General features: G+C 41.4%; 1 protein-coding gene across 1 annotated transcript in view; it reads right to left on the bottom strand.

Annotated features, from left to right (window-relative positions):
- LOC141781112 (ras-related protein Rab-26-like) overlaps positions 1–22,057 on the bottom strand; it is a 78,608-nt gene that overhangs the window by 25,373 nt on the left and 31,178 nt on the right. The window contains exons 4-5 of the mRNA XM_074656638.1: positions 21,776–21,842; positions 4,014–4,066 (exon numbers count right to left, since the gene is read on the bottom strand). Of these exons, the coding sequence (XP_074512739.1) occupies positions 4,014–4,066; positions 21,776–21,842 (120 nt within the window). The remainder of the gene's footprint in view (positions 1–4,013; positions 4,067–21,775; positions 21,843–22,057) is intronic.

Below are 22,057 nucleotides of genomic sequence, written 5' to 3'. Positions count from 1 at the left end.
ATGGGACGAGTGTTGCTGTTAAGTTTGTTTTTCCCAACAAAAATAAGTTTTTTCCCTTTCAATACAACAGAACTACAAAAACACACCTTATTTTCATTATTTATTAGATATTAATTTCTTTGTTTTATTGATTGGAAGGATGTATTCACAGTTTCTCATCTGTATTCTCTCAAATCCTCCCTCCCTGTGTTCTATTTAATTCCTCTCTTGCTTCAAGGTATTATCTGCTTGTTTCTATACTTTCGCAGCTCGCTTTAGAATTTGTCTGGATAAACAAAACGAAACAAACAAAAAGGTACTTAAGGGATCAATCTCAGTAGCAAACTTACTAAAAAGAAACTCACTTATCTGAATAAAATGCGACATTAAAAAGCAGCAAATGCAGTAATGCTCTTTTTATATCTATATGCACATAAGTAAGATATGACAAAAATAAAATCAATGACATTTCTTGTGTCAGGTTCTGCACTCTTGTATTGGATTTTCATTTTATTTTAATTAGCCGAATCAATGAAGGGAATATGTCTGGGCGGCCGCGACTAGATTGTGATTTGATTTGTAAACTTCAGGACAGACTGCATCAAACAACTTGTTTTAAAAGAACGCTAAGGCTCAGTTTCTATACATGCATGTTAACTTTTAGTTTATGAAGCTGTGCATCCATGTGGTCATGCAGGAAATAAAATCCTATCCTCTGAAAACTGGTTATATAATGAAGGATGAAACTGATTAGAATCACCTGAGCACTCAGTACAGTGTTTTTGTCGTCTGCATATAGCCACAACATTTAACAGTCTGTGCCGACGAGCATGACACAGTGGTCAGCACTGAGTGGACCCCACTGGGACCTTTATGGGTCCAGTTTGCATGTTCTCCCCATGACGGTTTCCTCCCACATTCAAAACACATCTTACTGCTATTGACTGGGACACCGTCCTCCGGACTGGAGACGGTCTCTGGGCGCTGAAGAGTGGCTGCCCGCTGCTCCGTAATAGCTGAATCAAATGCAGAAGACAAATGACCCGGCAGAGACTAATAAAATACAACTTAACTCCACTAAACTGCTTAATGAAGCTCTCACGCATAATTTCCTTGCTGTCATATTGCTCGTTTGAGATGAGCCAGGCCTGCGATCGGCGCACAATGCATGCCGGTTAGATTTGTGTCCGACTTGATCCTGACTTGCTCTGACCTCATGCACTCGTGGGCAATGATAACCTCACGAGATCGAGGCGGCCGCAGTTTTTAGAGCCAGTAGCCGCAGCTGCTCTCCATCGACTAAAGCCCCAGGGCATGATGGGAAACGCCTGGCTGTCGCCTGATCCAAGAGCTGATTGGCTCTTAGCTTTGACAACAAACACCACGTGTTGTAGAACTTCCTATCTTTCTGGGTAATTGTAATATTTAACACTAGATTGTAGGCTCATGTTGTGCAATTAAGGTTTCATCTTTTGACAAACAGATCTTGTGTGGTTGATAATAATTCTAATAATAATAATACAGTTATTTATATCGCACTTATCAAAACGAGTGCTCATTACAAAGTGCTTCACAAGGCGGACATAAAAATGATAAAAGATAGAATCCAATGCCAGATACACGCACATTCCCACATTTTACATATTTACAATTACAAAAAAATATAAATAAATCTGAACGTGGTCTGTAATCTGCAAGCAGCCTACAGATCAGATCGTACAGGATGTCACTATTCCTGTGACGTCCTGTAAATTATTTGAAGGCTGCTGGAAACGTCTGGAAACTGTCCGACTTGACCGCAGCGTTTCGTCTCCGCCCCTGCTGCCGCCGCCTGATCTCATCTACTTTCGAGCAGATCTTTTGGGGCTGTCAGTCACGATATCAGCTGTTCTCATCAGCTGGTCACATCCATCCAATAGCGCTGTGACACACCTACATTGTTAGCCTCTCATCTCGTTGCTGTCTTTAGTACGTTCATGCTGCTGCTGTTACACTCACCCCTCCACCTCTCCATCACCGCCCAGCTCCATCAGCCTACCAGTCTCAGCACAATCATCATCATCACCAGTGTCTGGACTCCACGGGGGGATTTATTTATCTCGCTGCTGCTCAGCGCAGATGCCCTTCGATTACAAATCTCCCTGTAGAGTCTAAGAGTCGCCAAGACTTTCTGTCAAGACTTTATTATCATACATCATCTGTTATAATGAACAATTAACTTTTCTTCATTCACTTGTCTCTCCTGATTGAAATAAAAGCCATTCCTTTATCAGTTTAATGAACTTGGAGGTAAATTGCTCTGGGAAAAACCAGAGCAGAGGAGGTGCAGAGGTTCAGTGAGGGCAGATATAACCCGTCGCCTCTCTTTGGTTACCATCTAACGTCATGCTAAAACTGAACACTGACAAATTCATACATGTCGCCGGCTCTGACTTCCAATATTTGATTGTAAAGAAGGAGAGCAGCCTCGCCAAGTCAAATTCAACTTCATATATTCTCCCCCTCGTTGTAGACATTAGAGTCAGAGAGAGAGAGAAAGAGAAGGATGGAGACAGAGACCGTTGATTAGTCCCTGTGGTCCATAGAAAGGACAAAGGACACACTAAACCTCCCCCCAGTTCCTCTGGTTCCTATTTGTTCAGATCACTCTCTGCACGTTCAACCATCTGTCACACGGACTGACTTTGATAAAAATGTGGTTTAATGATGTTGCCAAAAACAACACAGACGATGAAGCTCAGCATTTTGGCATTGCAGCGCCGTTTCATCCGGTCATTCAGTGACGTATCAGATGTTACGGAGCCCTTTGCGACAACCCCTTGTGTAAACATCGACGGTGCAGAAGCTGTCAGGGGCCCAAAAATCCCCTTCCTCCACCGTGTCCACACTGAATCCATATGCACTTCTGTTAAGTCATGTAAACAGACCACGTAGGCTTCCTATCAGCTGTGCGCTCGAGATCAGACTGGAGACTTAACCACTTATCTTCCTTTATTTGTTCTGTTTAAACAGAAAACACACATTTAATATTGTGATATTTACTGGAAATGAGCAAACATAGGAAACGTTCAGCTCTCTGGTGATCTCCCTCTAACCAGCTGCCACCTTATTAAGGTTTTTGTAGTGAAATGAGGAGGTATCGTATAGATAACTCCTCATTTCAACTTCACCAATCAATTGCTCCTGGTCCATTGAGGCGATTTCCATGCAAGCGACAGGAATAAATAGAAACAGCTGGGCGTCTGACATAAGTTCAATTCAAAACAACTCACGGCCAGGACATTCAAACAAAAAGGACATGGTTCTTATGTTGTTAATGACTTTGACCTGTAGGATAGACGTCTAATGGAGGAGAACTGGTTTCTTTTTGTTATTATGGAGTGGGATCAGGGATTTAAATCTATCGATCAGAGATTTAAATCTATTGCACTGTAATTGTTACGTCTCAAATGTTGGAAAATGTGCACCTACTGAAATCTGTGTCTGTGATGACATTTGGCCGCTGAGTCCAGGGCAGGCTGTTCAGATAGCGTTGATAAATTTGGCTCTCTGGCTGCTGTCTGTGGTGCTGATATAAGGCTGGTTTGCAGTATAGTAGTTGCATGGTGAGCCTCTCCATGGTGGCATAGCAATTGTCTGGAGTGGTTGTGTGTGTACGTGCATGTGTGTGCACGTGCATGTGTGTGCACAAGCGTGCACTTATGTTTGGGGCAAGGGCCCGAGAAAAAATTTGCTCTGGGGCCAATCACAATAATGCTACGCTGCTGGTGACAACACTTTTGGTCGTGATCTAGCCACAGCTTTTAAATCCATAAATTGATCTGATGTGAAAATTAATGAGCCATATCATGCGTTACATTTGTACATATTTATGAAATAATAACAATATTTGTTCATGTAAAGTATGAAAAAGAAGTGAGAATGAAATTGATAGAGGTTACTGGATCTGACACAAAAACATTCAGGCTCTAAGTAGTTAAACAACTATACAGTTATTTAACAGAACAAACAAAGGGCAACTAAATGTAACCTACCTGTATGTTGTCAAAGGATGTTTTGTTGGTGACGTCATACAGCAGAAGCAAAGCTGAAAGAAACAGAGAAAAGTTTAAGAGTACCGTTTCAAAATTCATTGGGCCGCAAAGCATTTTATATCGTTAAATGGTTTGGTGGAAATAATTCTCAGCAAGTGTTTAATTCAAATCTTTTTCCCCTTGATGTCTGAAGTCCCTTTGAAACGAAATTATGAAAAGAGTTCATTTTCACTCGGAGCCCACGGCTGATACATTTCAGTTCTCTCTCTTGGCCCTGACAAAGTCCTGCATCACAAATCAGCCAGACTCAGACACACCAGAGTTAAGACTTCAGGTGGTGAATTTACTTAATTTGGCATACGACAGCATATGGTGGTTTTACACCCTGAAACCAGACTTTACTGTCTTTCAGAGGCTGTAGTAGGTTTCATCAGTTTTAGAGCTAGACTAAAGGTTCAGATATCATATGAAACTAGAAAACGCTCCAAAGTTGGGCAGAATTTTGGCGACGAAAAAGTGTCATGGCCATTTTCAAAGGGTTCCCTTGACCTCTGACCTCAAGATATGTGAATGAAAATGGGTTCTACGGGTACCCACGAGTCTCCTCTTTACAGACATGCCCACTTTATGATAATCACATGCAGTTTGGGGCAAAAAACATGCAGTTTTTTAATGCAGTATAAATGTGTCATTTTCGTCTATTCTAAAATTATGTATTTGAATATTTCTGCATTCTGGGGTCCCTAAACAGTCTTGGAGTTACATAAATTGTGTATCACTGTAAAGCTGAGACTCTTGTGGATCTAATGAGCCCAACTGTATTTATGTGTGATGATGTCAGTCCCCATAGTAGCCATTTCATTGTAGTGAGACCATTTTTTTAAACTTGACCTCACTGTATAAAACGACCTCTGGTGACCTCTAAGATAATCACAGCCTCATGAAACTTTACAAACACAAACTAGAGCCCTAAAGCACTCAGAGGAAAGATGGCTTTTCTAGGCAGATCGACAATAAGGGGGTTTCTGAGCAGGTTACACAACAGAAGTGCTCGCCATCTTATCGCTGAAAAATGCAATTCTTGCAGAAATCTCCAAATGTCAAAAGTTTTTAACACCAAATCACAGCATGGCTTTTTCAACAGTGTTCCTCAAGGTCTTGTTGTCGTGATGTGGTATTTTGGTGGGATTATTGATTATTTATTATCAATTCTCGATTGGCACCAAATATCCGTAACAAATGGTATCAACTCAAAGATTGCTGCAACAACTTATGAAACAAAAGTGAGCATGGGAATGCCCAGCATATACTTCTATCATGATGCTCTAAACCCTTATACACTTCTTACACGTTTATTTCTGATTCATGACTAGAAGAACCTGACACACAGTGCTGAGCTGCATCTCAAATTAATGTTCAGGTTCCCAGCTTTCAGATGATGTACACCACTTCTATGTGACATCTACTGCTGACCTGCTATCTCCCCCTAAAGACCCCATGTACCCCATTTAAAAAAGACAAAAACGGGTCTGTTGTGGGTCTCAGAGGGTAAAAGAGGGTTAAAGACTAGTCAAAACATGGAGCGGCCAAATGGATGAATTTGATAAAACTCAACCTGGTTGAGCACTGGTTTGTTTTTTTCCCCAATCAATAACACTGCTGCTGTCAACACGGCTGCTCTAACAGGACTCAAATGTTGATGCTGTGAATCATCCCGAGTGGAAGCTGTAACCTTAACAAACACGGTAGCAGAGTGTTGACATGCTCAGAGGTTTGTCCTTCATTTGTACATCTCGTTTTAAGCCCTTTTGAAGTGACCTTGCAAACGCTATCTGCCCCGTCTCAAGGTCAGAAACGCACCCGTCAAGTTTTGCAGCTGAGTGCAATTTACCGTTTTTGGCGTCTGATTGCAATTATCCATGTGGCAAAGTGTATATGCACTTGAGACCAATGTGTCGGTTGTGAGGGGTGAGAGTCAGTCTGAGCCAGAGGTCTTGTCAGAGTGCCACTTCCATCCAAACCTCCCGAAGACAATTAAGAGATGAAAGGGAAAAATGTATGCCCAGTATTTGGGAAAGGAGGGAGAGGGAAGAAATCATTTCTTTATTTGTTTATATAATAACCTTATTTTTCATGCTTTTTTTTCTCATGTAGGATACTTACTGTATATTCATTTACTTTGTTGACATCACTCCATCCGGTCACTGCATCCCAAAAGTAAAGAGCGGAGCATGACTTTAAGAGCCGTTTTTGTTGTTTGATAAAAAGGAGTAAATAGTTTAGAAGATATTTTATCGATGCCACCTTGCCTGTTAATTTAATAGGAAAGGAATAAAAGGGAACCTTCTTGGCTCTGCCCAAATCAACCAAGCCAGGTGTGTCGAAAGACGAAGACGCCAAACGAGTCGCAGTTTCTCAACCGTATCTAAAGGGAACGCAACATAATAGATTGATTTATTTGATTATTTTCATTCTGTTGGGGGAAATTGTTTGCTTTCTTTTGTTTATCTTGAGTTTTGTTTGAGTTGCTTTCAATCACCCGACTTATCAACATCAGTCACAAACAACAAAGAGCCTACAAGTCAATCAAACCATCAAACATGAATAAAACAACAACTGAAATGGACAGAATCAAGACACAAGAAGCACTACATGAGTACACAACTATATGAGACTACAAAGCCTTGTTTTTCCGCTTTGCTTACTCTTGTTTATTTTCTAATTATGACCTTAATTCAGATAAAAATAACACGCTAAAGTCGCCTCAATAACAGATATAAGTAGTGCCTTAATCTGGAAAACAAATACATGTTTGTAGTAGTAAAATAGAAGTCTTTTCAAGTATTCAACTCAACAACATGAATGATACAAAACGGAGAAAATATGAGAGAAAGAGCCTTTTTAAGTCCCTGTCCCGCTATGTGTGTGCGGAGCAGTTCAGGTACTTGAGAGGCAGCGAGGGACTGTGCGGCTGAGAAAGGAGGCGACCCAGGAGAGATGAGCATGATGCAGACTGACAGCTATGTAATAAAGCCGAGTTCTGCAAGACTTGTCCTGGAGGTGTTTCTCACTCTTCTGCTATCAGTTATCACGTAATAGTTGCAGTCGGGACACAGAAAATCATAAAGTGCTGCAACTGTTTCTTAGTGTGTGTGTGTGTGTGTGAGAGAGGATTCATGAATGCCTTTCTGCCAGACGTATTGAACATTCTTTCCATAAAGCTGTTTTCTATTATTAATCCTCCAGTATCAGTAAAGGTCAGCCACAATAGTTATTTGTGAAACAAAATTAGGTAACCAAGTAATGTAAATTTTGTGCAAAATATATAGAAGTTTTCTTTTGAGCGCTGGAAACAATGGACTCAATCAAGAAGTCTCATTATACGTGAGATTTACCGGCGAATGGAACGGTGAAATTGAGGTTTGAAGGACGAGATGAACGGAGATTGTGAGCACAGAATAGAGAAAGACTTGATGAGGAGAGGAGGAGCAGAAGCCGGAATGGAAAGCAATAAGACAACAAAAGGAGAAAGACTTAAATTGGTGAGACACTTTTTAAAGGTGAAAACAATGACAGCAATGAAGAGGAAAGATAAAAACAAAGACGGAAGAAAAGCAGTGGGAATTGGAGAAAACATTATGATGTGTTTGTGTATCTCTTCCTCACATTCACACACTCACAAACACTTCATTTTCAATCTCACAAATGTGATTTAATTCACAACACTTGAAAAGCTTTAATTTGTTCTTATTTTCATTTTCCCTCGTGTGTCGTGGATTGTATGAGTCTTTTTATAATTTCATTTTCAGTTTGAGCTTTGAATGCTTTTCATTAAATTATACAGAGCATTATGAAGCAGAATATAATTACAGCGCCGGGTTAGTACATCATCAAATGTTACGGTGAAATTAAGCTTTTCTTAGCGAGTTTAGGAAAAGTTTCCAAACAAGACAGCAATTGTTTTTTGTAAGTCAGCCTCAATTAAACTCAAATGTGCTGTTTCTTAATTAAAAACATCATTTAGTTCCTTTTAAAAACATTAAAATGTTAATTACCAATTTTACTATTCCCAATAGTATCATCTGAGGCTGTATATAAGAAGAGTATGTAGTCACTGGGACGGCACCCATTTGGACTTCTGTTTTTAAGCCTCCAGTTCGGGATTTTGGCCGTCACCAACTTGGTTTTTGCAACCAGAATTGACAAGATGGTGGAGCTAAATAAAAAAGGAACGCTGAATAAGACATTATTAGATGAGTGAAATGTTATAATTAACTTTCATTCACACAGTAAAAGAGTTAAAGTTGTAAGACGAAAACACAGACAACTCCCAGACCTGACAACGCCGTGGTAGCGACCTGTCAATCACAAGGTAGCCCCGCCCTAAAGCATCCCCTGCTTTATGGTCTATTTGACTCTAAATGGGACCATAATTTACTAAATGAACATCATGCTGTATTGAAGAAGACTTGAAACTAGCGATAGAGACCATAAACTCATGTTTACAATGTTTACTGAGGTAATAAATCAAGTGAGAAGTAGGCTCATTTTCTCATAGACTTCTATACAATCAGACTTCTTTTTGCAACCAGAGGAGTCGCCCCCTGCTGGCTGTTAGAGAGAATGCAAGTTTAAGACACTTCAGCATTGGCTTCACTTTTCAGACCCGGAGGTTGTCCACTGTTAGGCTGTAACCAGGCACACCATTAGAGCTTGATGTTGTACTCGCAGCGAATTGCTCATTTATGTGCTTTTTCAAGCTATTTAAAAACATGTTTCACCAACAGTCATGGGAAACACCAATTCCTGTGAATTAGACCAACTACAAAATGGTGAAATTAATTAAAAAACCAAAGATAATCTGACCAAATTTCCAAACTTTACTAGGGCAGCCTGATCACTGGAGTATCTTGAACTTGAATTTTATAGATGATTTTTGTATTCCAGATAGTTTCTTTCCCCCGATTTCATCAGGTGCTCCATTATTCAGGTGCTGCTGGTTGAAGCATCTTTCAAATGACTCGTTTTCACTGAAAACAAACAAATCAAAGACCATGTGATAGAAAAAATTATCGCACCGTGAATTAAATTTATCTTTTTTATTTGAGCTGAGCAAAAGAAAGAAATCTCCGAGGAGCCCCTCCATCAATCTGGGATGGGACAAATAAATGGTTGTGCACTGTGTGAAAGGAGACTTGCATGAATATAAACAGTCTACCATCATGCTGTTTCCTTTTTAACTTGAGGTTGAGGTGAAATGTTTTGCAGACATTAATTTCTATCCAACCACCTCTCCCAGCAAACCTGTAATTTACATTTCCTTTGTGTTTTGTCTCTTTTTAATCATCTTTTTTTCCTCACTGTCATTTTCTGTTTTATCGCAGTACATACAAATAAGCTAAACTAAAATAAGCCTTCAAAAAAAATCCTGAAAACTGAAACTAGATGCTGAATTTTCACACAAAAGTGAGCTGAAAAATGTCTGATGGCTGTCTACACCTTTTCTCCCACACAGCAACACACAGTGCATATTCAACAACATCTAAAATAATTTCTTCCAGAGCCTCTCCTAACTCTCAGTGTCCCTCCACCCTCCCGCACTCATCCTCTCTCTGGATGCACCAGCTCTGGATTTATCTTCAGCTCTGCTCCGGCCCAGAAAGTTACAGTGTGATAGGTAGAATATTATATGAGGAAAGCTGATCAGCTATAAATAACTTCGAGTAATAAGGGCAATTGTGGTGACATAAAAGATTAATTAATTGTGAAATGGGTCATAAAAACATTATTTTGGTTAAAACCTCTCTAAATGTCATAATATGTCCTATCTCCCTGTCCATCTGTGATCTACCTGTTGGGCCTGTTCGGAGATTGATTAGTAGTACCTGCTGAGGCCTGAAGGGGAAGCTCGCGACTGCGGTGCCTCATTCTCATGAGACTGAAAGAGAGGAGGCATCGTGTCAAGAGTCTCAATACAAATATTTCCCTATTCAGGTATAGAAATAAGTATTTCATTTTCAAAGCTGTCAGATGTGTTTATTAAGTTGTTGAGTTGTGTTTTATTGATATGATGACCTAGTTTAGAGTGTTTTGTGTGTTTTGTTGACATTGTTCGAGCACTGGTTCAAGCTAGTTAGCTGTGTTTGATCCTGCCGCTTTGATAGCGCCACAGGATGGCGGTGCGGCGCGACTCGTCGTGTGTGTGTGTGTGTGTGTGTGTGTGTGTGAAGACAGTATGGGCCGGTGAAGTGTATGTGTGTGTTTGGGGGTAAAGATGATGTATTTGTGTTAATTATAAAGTGATTGTTTAGGACAGAGGGAACTTAGAGTAATTTGTGTCATGTAGGATATTTTTGTTTAATTCCTTTTGCTGAGATAATTAATGTTTGTTGATTTATGTCCCTGTTGATATTGTTTGTGGAAATTAAAGATTCTCATGAGACTGAAAGAGAGGAGGCATCGTGTCAAGAGTCTCAATACAAATATTTCCCTATTCAGGGCACAACATCTTGGAGGCACCGCTGGGATGAATGTGACGAGGGTAAGCTGTTCCAGATAGACGTCCCCGATCATCATTCAACTCATCACATCTACAGCCGAGGTGGAGGAGAGCGTGTGGTGGTTCGACAACTGCGCAGAGAGACTTGCATGCAACCTGAGGTCAACCGCTGGTGCCCGGAGAGCTGCGTCGTCTATTCTGCAAAGGAAAAGTTCCGCTTCACACTGACACTGTCCCACGGCCAGAGACTGAAATGGATTCGTCGGAGCGAGAGGATTTGAAACTCGAAGTTGGTGGTGCACTGTACACATTGACAAGAGATGATTTGATTGAAGTTTGTGATTTTCTACACATTGCTGGGTCAAAATTTGAAATAGTGTCAGGCAAAAGTCGCTCCTCTCTTATCGTACATGTCACAAGGCACATAGAAAGAGAAGAGTTAAGTGAGCTTGAAGATGAGGGTATGGTAGAGCTACTGACTTTAAAAGACAAGATAGATGAGTTGCAACAGGCTGCCCAAAATAGTGCAGTAGAACAGAAAAACTCAGATGCAAAACAGACAGATTCTGTGCAGGAGCAGATTATTCAGCCTCCAGAAGGAGAGCGGTTACAAAAAGAGATAGAGTCACTGCAATTAGCATTAGCTTTGTCACTTCAGGAGAAAGCAAACCTAAACAATAAAAATCAAAAGTCAGCGAGTGAAAACAGTAACAGCGCTAAAGGAGACCATGTACCTGCTCAACAGACCTCCCAACCCCGCCTGTCACTACAGTGGGGCAGAGAATTTAAAATATCAGGCCAGATAGGTGAGCCAGGTCAAAAGGACAAACTTACCTTCTCCAGTCTAGCACACCAGATTGAGCAAGGCATCAATAAGGGATTTCCTGAAATAGAAGTAGTTGATGCAGTGATTAGAGCAATAGCACCAAGTTTACAACTACGCAGTTACCTTGAGGGAAAGAGTAATCTTAACTTACCTACCTTAAGGAGGATTCTTAGGTCCCATTACCAAGAAAAAGGTGCAACAGAACTGTACAAACAGTTAACCTCAGAGGTTCAGAGTAGCAAGGAAACCCCACAAAATTTCCTTATCCGAGCCCTAGATTTGAGACAGAAAATCCTGTTTGCATCGCAAGAAGCAGAATCTGGTTTAAGATATGATCCTGTCCTCGTACAGAGCATGTTTCTTCATACCGTTCTGACAGGCCTGCAAAATGATAGCATTAGAAGTGACCTCCAGCCTTACCTGCAACAAACAACGACAAGTGATGAGCTGCTTCTTGAAAAACTTAACATTGCTTGTGCAAATGAAGCAGAACGACAAAATAAAAAGAAACTACTAAGCCAGCAGCGACCAACAACTGTGCACTCAGTTCAGTCTGACCCACCTGTGGATAAAGGGAGGAAAAATCCAAGCTCAGAACAAACCAGCAAAACCCAGCCTGATGTACTGAATGAATTGAAAGAATTGCGCTCTGACATGGCATTACTGAAAAATATTGGTGCTGAAGTTGCACAAATCAGAGAGTCAATTCGACAGCCTAGTCCAGCACAGACACAGCATGTGGCTGCACAGGAATACCTTCCCCCTCCTCAGTTCAAGTATCCACCACAAAGCGTCTGGCCTCCCCCAGGACCAGGACGAAGAGGAGAAACAGCACAATATCAACAGAGGTTTGCACCACAGCCACATTATCGTGCTCCAAATCGTGCACGCCTGAGAAAATGCATTGGCTGCCAGCAGAGTGAAAGTGAATATTGCACTCATTGCTACAGATGCGGCAGTGATGAACACTTCCTCGCAGGTTGCAAAGTGAGAGGAACCAGACAAGACAAAGATGGGCCTTTAAACGAAAGAGGGTTACCCCCACGGGACTAGGAGTAACCAGCAACAGTATAACGTCCCAACAGCACTGTTCCCACTGTGGTCTCTCTGGGAAAGACAAAAGCTTAAGAAAGTGTGCATCATGTAAAAAAGACATTTATTGTTCAAAAGCCTGTCAAGTTGAACACTGGCCAAAACATAAGAAACGATGCAACAAGCCCACTAACTCACCAGTAAATCAGTGCTCTCACACAAAGACAAATGCCACCAAAACAAAGAAAGAGGACAGTCATTCCCGCCTTGTTGCTCTTGTAGGGAAACGATGTATAGTTGACTGCTATATACAAGGCCGTAAAACTAGAGCATTGTGGGATACAGGTTCTCAAGTCTGCATTGTTGATGAGAAGTGGAAACGGAGACATTTGCCACATGAAAAGTTAAAGGATATCTCTGAGTTACTGGATGCACCTGATGATTTGAAAATAACAGCCGCAAACGGACAGAGCATGCCTTATAAAGGTTTCATTGAAGTCACTTTTGGATTAGCTGCTGATGGAGCTGACCCTCAAGAGCTTATTGTCCCCATGCTGGTTATGAGAGGTGGAAGACTTCCACAGCCCATCTTAGGCTTTAATGTCATTGAGCAAATGATAAAAGCCAGCACCACAGAACAACTGGATACAACAAGAAGAGAGCAACTTAATGAGACATTAACAACTGCTTTCCCCAGTCTTGAGAGCGACAATGTCACTGCCTTCATTGATCTTGTGACTACTGAACATTCATGTGACTATGTTGTGAAAACGGCAAAAGAGAAAGTTATCGTGCCCAAACACACCTCTGTTCAGATTGACTGTAAGGTGCAGACACGGCCACTAAAAAAAGACACCACACTTCTCTTTGAACCTGACATAAATCCTCAGTGGACTGAAGGCCTTGAGTTTTGTGAGACATTGGTAAAGCTAAGAAATGGTGTTTCAACTTACATTGTTCTTGATGTGCAAAATCCAACTGACCATGATATTGAACTGTCAGGAAAAACTGTTATTGGTACATTACAGCATGTCCAGGCTGTGTATCCAGCTACTGTTTTAGAGAAACCCGATCATTGCCCTCAAGTGTCAGTCAGTCAAGTAAATGCACAAAGTGAGCAAGCTAATGACATTTCGTGGGATCCACCGATTAACCTAAGCCATCTGAATGAACCTGAAAAAGAAGTTGTACAGGACATGCTGCGTGAAGAATGCTCCTCTTTTTCCAAGTCAGACAATGACATCGGATGTGTTGAAAAGTTAAAGTTGAGCATATCATTGAAAGACATGGATCCTGTTGCATGCACTTACCTGTCAGTGCCAAAGCCGCTCTACAAAGAAATGAAAGACTATCTGCACAATCTTATTGCTCAGGGATGGGTAAAGAAATCCAACTCACCTTATGCATCGCCTGTTGTCTGTGTAAGAAAAAAAGATGGAAGCCTGCGTCTTTGCATAGATTACAGGGAACTGAACAAAAAGACTCACCCTGACAGACAACCGATCCCTCGAGTGCAGGACATCCTTGACAGTCTTGGTGGCAACTCATGGTTTTCGTTGCTCGACCAAGGAAAAGCCTACCATCAAGGGTTTATGGATGAAAACAGCAGACCTTTAACTGCATTTGTGACTCCATGGGGCCTTTATGAATGGATAAGGATTCCATTTGGGCTAATGAACGCACCTGCAGCCTTTCAACGCTGCATGGAGGAGTGTCTGGAAGAAGTGAGAGATAATATCTGCGTCCCCTACCTGGATGATACTCTTGTTTACAGCCAGTCATTTGATGATCATGTTAACCATGTCAGAAAAGTACTCCAGCTGCTGAGAAAATACGGCATCAAGCTAAAACCCAGCAAATGTGAATTGTTTAAACATGAAGTCCGTTATCTGGGAAGAATTGTTTCAGACGAAGGAAGCAAAGTTGATCCAGTAGACACCATCGCTGTGAGAGCTTTGAAAGACAAAAGACCAAGCAATGTTGGAAAGCTAAGATCTGTCATGGGCTTATTAAGCTATTACAGGCAATACATAAAAGACTTTTCCCGTATCGCAGGACCACTTTACAACCTGTTGAAAGGGACAACAAAAGACAACAATGTGCCACAAAAGAAAACAAACTCGAGGCAAGTTAAAGGGAAAAACAAAGGAGTGCCGTCACACACACCAATTGTGTGGAATGAAGGACATCAACGCATATTGGAGCGGCTAATAGACTGCTTGGTAGAGCCACCAGTTCTCGGGTTCCCAGACTTTTCAAAGCCATTTGTCCTCCACACAGATGCCTCAAATCAAGGCCTTGGTGCAGTCCTCTACCAAGAACAGGATAATAAACTCCGTGTCATAGCCTATGGTTCGCGAACTCTGACTGCTGCTGAAAGAAATTATCATCTCCACTCAGGAAAATTGGAATTTCTCGCATTAAAGTGGGCAGTCACAGAAAAATTCAGAGATTACTTGTATTATGCTCCAACTTTCACAGTGTTTACTGATAACAATCCCCTTACATATGTCCTGTCCAGTGCCAAGCTGAACGCAACAGGATGCAGATGGGTGGCAGAGCTTGCAGACTTCCATTTCACTATTCGATATCGCCCAGGTAAAGAAAATGTGGATGCAGATAGCCTGTCAAGAATGCCTTTAAATATTGACATGATGATGGAACAATGTACTGAAGAGTTGACATCAGACTGTGTAGCAGCGACAACCCAAGCCGTCGAGACTCAAGACTCCAGCTCATCATGGGTCTGTCCAGCAGTTAACTCTCTCCAATGTACAGAAAGTGAAGAGACACACAAACCATTCTCAGCCGATGAGATAAGACAAGCACAACAAGATGACAAAAATATAGGTCCTATAATGCAGTGTGTATTGAGCGACAACAAACCATCAGTACATGAACTAAGAAACTTCAGTATGCAAAGCAAGTGTTTACTGCGCAGCTGGGAGAGACTTCATTTTGATGAAGATGGAATTCTTCGCAGGAAGACAACAAACAAAACACAGCTTGTATTACCTGAGAAGTATAAAGCCACTGTTCTGAAAGAGTTACATGATGAAATGGGCCATCAAGGCATCGATCGAACAACATCACTGATCAGAGATAGATTCTTCTGGCCTTACATGCAGAAAGAAATTGAACATTATGTTGCCAGGACATGTAGTTGTCTGAAACAAAAGACACCAAGCAAAGAAACACGAGCACCCATGACCAGTATTGTAACCACACAGCCATTTGAACTGGTGTCGATCGATTTCCTCCACTTGGACAAATGTAAGGGTGGCTACGAGTACATATTGGTAATTGTTGATCACTTCACTCGTTTTGCACAGGCTTACCCCACCACATCCAAGTCTGCAAAAACAGTTGCTGACCGAATATTCAACGACTATGCTCTAAAGTTTGGACTGCCGAAGCGGATACACCATGATCAAGGTGGCGAGTTTGAGAACCAGCTCTTTTCCCAGCTGAAAAAGAACTGTGGTGTTCTAGGATCGCGAACTACACCTTATCACCCGCAAGGAAATGGACAAGTTGAACGCTTTAACAGAACATTACTACAAATGCTCAAAACACTGACTGAAAAACAGAAGACAAACTGGAAAGATACTCTGAACAAGTTAATCTATGCATATAACTGCACAAGATGTGATGTCACAGGTTTCTCCCCTTTTTACCTCCTTTTCGGAAGGTCCCCAAGGTTACCTATCGACCTACTGTTTGGACTCACTTCTGAGACAGGAAAGGTAGACCATCGAACATGCATGGAGAAATGGAAGCGAGAAATGCAGGAAGCATATGACATCGTCAGAGAAAATGCAAAGAAGTCAACAGAGAGAAGTAAAAGACATTATGATGGAAAAGTGAGAAGCTCAGTGCTGCACCCCGGTGATCGTGTCCTTGTAAGGAATCTGACACCTAGAGGAGGCACTGGAAAGCTTCGCAATCATTGGGAAGAGAACATTCATGTTGTGGTACGCCAGGTTGGAGAAGACATCCCAGTCTATGAAGTGAAGCCTGAGCAGGGAAGAGGAAGATCAAGAACCCTGCATCGCAACCTGTTGCTACAATGTGATCACTTGCCCTTGGAAATCCAGCCAAAAGCAGCATCCAAGCAAAACAAAAGGATAACAAAGACAACCACAGGAAACACAGAACAGGACGAAGAAAATGATGAAGATGAATGTCTAATCTACTACAGACCAGCAACAGAGTCTCAGATACCTATGGTAGAAAGAACCATTGAGCATGCAGACATACAAAATGACCAAGAGCAATCAGTGTTAAGTGACGACGGACAAGTGTTTGAACAAGGTCACATAATAGACACAGATGAGTTTGAGGTACAGCAGGAAGATGTACTGCCAGAACACGATGATCAGAGTGAAGATGAACAACCAGATGAAGGAGCACAGGATGAGATTCAGGAACTCCTGCATCCAGATTCAGATGGAGATGTCATAGAACAGAGACATGACCTGTTAAGGAGAGAAAGACGAGCTCCTAAGATCTTCACCTATGACCAATTAGGAACCCCTACATGTTACAGTGCAACCCATGCAAATGACATGCATTACCAGTATCAGCCGATAGTATACAGGGCAGTTCAGCCAGTACCAATGTGGACAAGCCCACATCAGGTTTACCAACCTTTATTTATACAGAGATATTAGGCATAAGAAAGATTTAAGCTGTTGAGTACAGTAAGAGATTGTTTAACAGAAAAGCTCTCTAGATTTAGTTGGGTCATGTATACAGTACATCCAGTACTTTGTTATAAGTAAAGTTGTCACTGTAGTAATCTCCCTTTAAGATGTAGTTAAGAAAACAGGAACATAGGTTGAGAATCATAACTCCACAACAGTAATGATGTCGGGACGACATCTAATTTTGCAGGGGAGTGTGTGATAGGTAGAATATTATATGAGGAAAGCTGATCAGCTATAAATAACTTCGAGTAATAAGGGCAATTGTGGTGACATAAAAGATTAATTAATTGTGAAATGGGTCATAAAAACATTATTTTGGTTAAAACCTCTCTAAATGTCATAATATGTCCTATCTCCCTGTCCATCTGTGATCTACCTGTTGGGCCTGTTCGGAGATTGATTAGTAGTACCTGCTGAGGCCTGAAGGGGAAGCTCGCGACTGCGGTGCCTCATTCTCATGAGACTGAAAGAGAGGAGGCATCGTGTCAAGAGTCTCAATACAAATATTTCCCTATTCAGGTATAGAAATAAGTATTTCATTTTCAAAGCTGTCAGATGTGTTTATTAAGTTGTTGAGTTGTGTTTTATTGATATGATGACCTAGTTTAGAGTGTTTTGTGTGTTTTGTTGACATTGTTCGAGCACTGGTTCAAGCTAGTTAGCTGTGTTTGATCCTGCCGCTTTGATAGCGCCACAGGATGGCGGTGCGGCGCGACTCGTCGTGTGTGTGTGTGTGTGTGTGAAGACAGTATGGGCCGGTGAAGTGTATGTGTGTGTTTGGGGGTAAAGATGATGTATTTGTGTTAATTATAAAGTGATTGTTTAGGACAGAGGGAACTTAGAGTAATTTGTGTCATGTAGGATATTTTTGTTTAATTCCTTTTGCTGAGATAATTAATGTTTGTTGATTTATGTCCCTGTTGATATTGTTTGTGGAAATTAAAGATTCTCATGAGACTGAAAGAGAGGAGGCATCGTGTCAAGAGTCTCAATACAAATATTTCCCTATTCAGGGCACAACAACAGCAGTGACATTTAGCTCTATTCATGATGATTCACATTGGCTTCCTGGAGTGTGTGTTTGTATATAAAACATTGTGTGTGTAAATGGGTTAAAGGTAATAAAGGTACTCCTGCCAGGCTTCTTTAAACTGTGCAATCTGCAAATCCTTCAGTTTGTCATAATGCCACCGCCGCTGGCTGAAACATCAATATCGCTACAACAATAATAAAAAATAAATCAGTTACACTAGCCCACGGCTAGCCGAGGTCTTTTGGGGACCCTGAGCAGAATTTGATTTGCGGCCGCAGGCGTTGAAACACAGTACAGCTTCCTGACCTCAAGTTACCATCATGTATTATTAAAAGCTTCAGGTGTTAGACTTGGCAATGTTGTCAAAAACACACAGCATTGTGCACTGGTGCTGATAAATTTGGCAAAATGGTTGCTGGACTCTGGTAGAGTTCTGCAACATTTATTTTGTAGATGTCAAAGTCAAAGTCACAGTTAACAAGTAAAAATTACATTATAGTCATTAGGAATCAAGTGCTATGGGACATAAAAATATTACTTATTGCAACTTTAATCTTCCTGCATACAGCTTTTGTGCATCATTTTCAATATCTACAGAAAAAAAAGGTGCTCTATCCGATATCCAGAGCATTGAGCTGCCAAAGTTAATGTGATAATAATGCGTTAACGCAAATTTGTTTTAACTCCACTTATTTCTTTAACGCAGTAACACAATTTGGGATTTTTAGGTTGTAGCAAATCTCCATTTAAGGTGCATTTTGAACAGATGAGCGATTAGTTTGCAATTAATCGCAATTAACTATGGACAATCATGCGGTTAATCGCGATTCAATATTTGAATTGATTGACAGCCCTAAAAGGGCATTAATATAGCAGCAAATAACTATTTACTATTTAAAGATATAGAGGAGTAATGTCTACCTGAGCAGAGAATGAAGTCTCTCTCTCTCTGTCTGTTGACATAGCCAGGCCGGCTCCACATGCCTTTTAATGCATGTGAGCGTGCCCCACTGGCTAGCTCACGACCGCAGCTCTGCACTGCTGTCATACGGTGGTTACAGCTGATAATGCCGTCCCGACTGGCGGCGTCGTCTCTGTCAGCATTGTTGCTGTTGTTTGGACCGTTCGTGCTATTAGCACCATTAGCTGCGAGCCGCAGGCTCTGTCGACACCATGTTGAGAGCCGTGTGGAGACAACAAAAATGCGAGAGAGAACCTTTAAAGATTTATACACAATTCAAGGCGTAGCTTTGCCCCGAGGTCGGCTGGGGTTTCACAGAGATACTTTGATGTAGACAGATGTACTGTGCAGCTTAAAACAGTCACTGGGGCTTTACCCTAAAACCTGCAACGACTGCTTGTGTTACATGATCAGTTCACTGTGGGAGTGCATGGAAGGACAAAAGTACACTTTGCAGAAAGAAACTTGAGTTTGTTTTCAGAGTTCATGGGAAGCACACGGAGACAGAGTCTGGAGTTTACACACGGTGCGATGGAACGCAGGCAGATCAAAAATGTGCGTGCTTTTGTTTGAACAAGAATACTGAAAGCTGGGGAAACCAAAGCAGCAGACTGCCTTTTGTACGACACTTCAGAGACTTCAAAAGCTCACTGACAGTCTGTTGCTGAAACAGGAGTTTGTTCAGGTTACACAAAGTTGCAGCGGATCACAGTCAGCATCATTTATAGGCTCGGTGTCTACATGGGTGTTCGAGCGATGAGTGGAGTGTTTTCTGTGTGAGCCTGTCAAGCTCTCATAAATCCTACAAGCATCACCGATAAAGTTTGATGTTCAGATCCTATACTAGAAATACCGGAGGCTATTTCTAATTATTTTCTCGATCCGGCTCCTAGATCAGACAGGTGAGACGGTGATCAGCATTTAAAAAAGGTCACATCTCTGATGATGTGAGGAGATCCTCGATGTAACACTGCGTTCTGTGGGACTTATCCTGTGATATGCTTCAAGGAAAAGTAATTGAAAATCCTGACACCGAGATGTCTAAGGCTGCGCTCCGAAAGATGTGTGATGTGGCGTTCAGGGGAAGGCAAGTTCCCGGGCATCGTGCCTGAAACTGGACCAGCTAAAAGTCCTCCAGGGTCTCCTTCTTCCAGCAGACAGAGACAAATAAATCCTGCTATATTTATGCAGGCTAATTGCAGACGCATGATACGCATGAGGATAATACACAGATCATTTATACTCACTAAATCATGCACACACAGCCTGTCGTCGTAAACTTAAATAGATTATACAGATCCACACGGTAAAACTTCCCTTTGATCACACAGGGGTCCCCGACTGCCCGGAGATTAAAAGACCAAACCAGGTGATGCGTTCTCCATACATATGAGGGGATAAAATGACAAACACACGCTGCAACATTGTGTGAATATCAAGTAGAGAAAAAAAACGGAGCGGAGCCACCGTTCTGCCCCCTCAGAGAAAAGTCAGTCCTGCTTGGAAAGCTGTTCTGTGTGTGTACAAGTAAATCCTTCAGTTCTTCCAGGCACATTTCATCTCATATCAAGCTGTTATTCACTGAAACATTTACTGTTTATGCTGTTTAGCAGTTATGTGTATGTGATCTAGGAATAACATCATGAGGAAGTTGTATTTAGATTCTGTGGTGCACCTGGTCCTGTATAATAGCTTCATAGTCCTTGACTTTTACATATAGGTACCCACTGATTGTTTGAAATGACTCCAAGAACTTGGCTGTCTATTGTACATATCATAACTGGCGATGACAGACACTATACATAATTTAACCTGCATGGTTAAAAAAAAGTTAGAACATGACTAATCAGACCTTAAAGGAGTAATTTTGGTGTTTTGAAGTGGGGTTGTGTGAGGTACTTATCCATAGTCAGTGTATTACCTACAGTAGATGACGGTCAGCACGCACCCAGTTTGGAGAAACAGACAGGGTTACTGCACGGAAGCAAAGCAATGTACTGCTGTGGACGGGGCCGGCAGAAAAAAGTATTTTACTCACCTAAAAGAAAGGTCTACCTAAAAAAATCAATATCAGTTTAGAATATTTTTGCACGTTAAAAGCAGCTCTGCCTTGATTAGCTTTGTGAGAAACCAATGGAGTGTTGCCACTAAGAGCTTTCTAAATGAACTTGCACGGCTAATAACGATAACATTGTGATGAATAAAAAGCAGACAAGCAGACACACACCCATCGGTGGTGAAAGATTGCAGATCATTAAATAGTCCCATGCATCCTGACTGTGTTGTCCTTCCATCGCAGGAGAAGAGTTATATAACCTCAGTGCTTGATAATATGGCACAGTGGAAGAAAAACTCATCTACACCTCAACGTGGATGTGAAAACTATATTTTCATGGCAATACAGCAGGTCCAAACAAATTCTCCAAAAAACACCTACATGTGCACAGGAAGAGTGGCCAAGTGGATGTATTTTAGAGCTCCCTCTCTGCTTCGAAACACTCATGAACACTCCATGCATCAGGTGGTAAAAGCAAAAACACTGAAACTGCACTCTAATGAGGCCATAATCTGCATATTAGGTTGCATGTCAAGTATCTGAAGGGAAACAGCAAATAGAGATTGCTTTTTTAACTCAGAAGTAAATCCTCTGTAGTGCAATAATCTCATACAAGTGTGTGTATATGTGTGTGTGAGTGTCTCACCATTGGCGTCACGGTAGTAGGCATGAGTGACACTGCGGAAGCGCTCCTGTCCAGCTGTGTCCCAGATCTGCAGGGAATAAGAGAGGAAGGTAATCACTGAATAGAGAATAAAAGAAGTTTCTATCTTTTTAATAAGTCCTTTGTTTGCTCAGCCATCGCGCTGCAGCTCATTGTGAAACCTTCCATTCAATTTACTCCTGCGATACCGGATAAGACTGGAATATGGAAATGAGATCTGCAGGATAATTGAGAATCCCATTGTTTTATGAATTCACCACTGAA

Source organism: Sebastes fasciatus, chromosome 13 (assembly GCF_043250625.1).
Source record: "Sebastes fasciatus isolate fSebFas1 chromosome 13, fSebFas1.pri, whole genome shotgun sequence".
Classification (NCBI taxonomy): domain Eukaryota; kingdom Metazoa; phylum Chordata; class Actinopteri; order Perciformes; family Sebastidae; genus Sebastes; species Sebastes fasciatus.
This window is presented reverse-complemented; position numbering and strand designations above follow the sequence as displayed.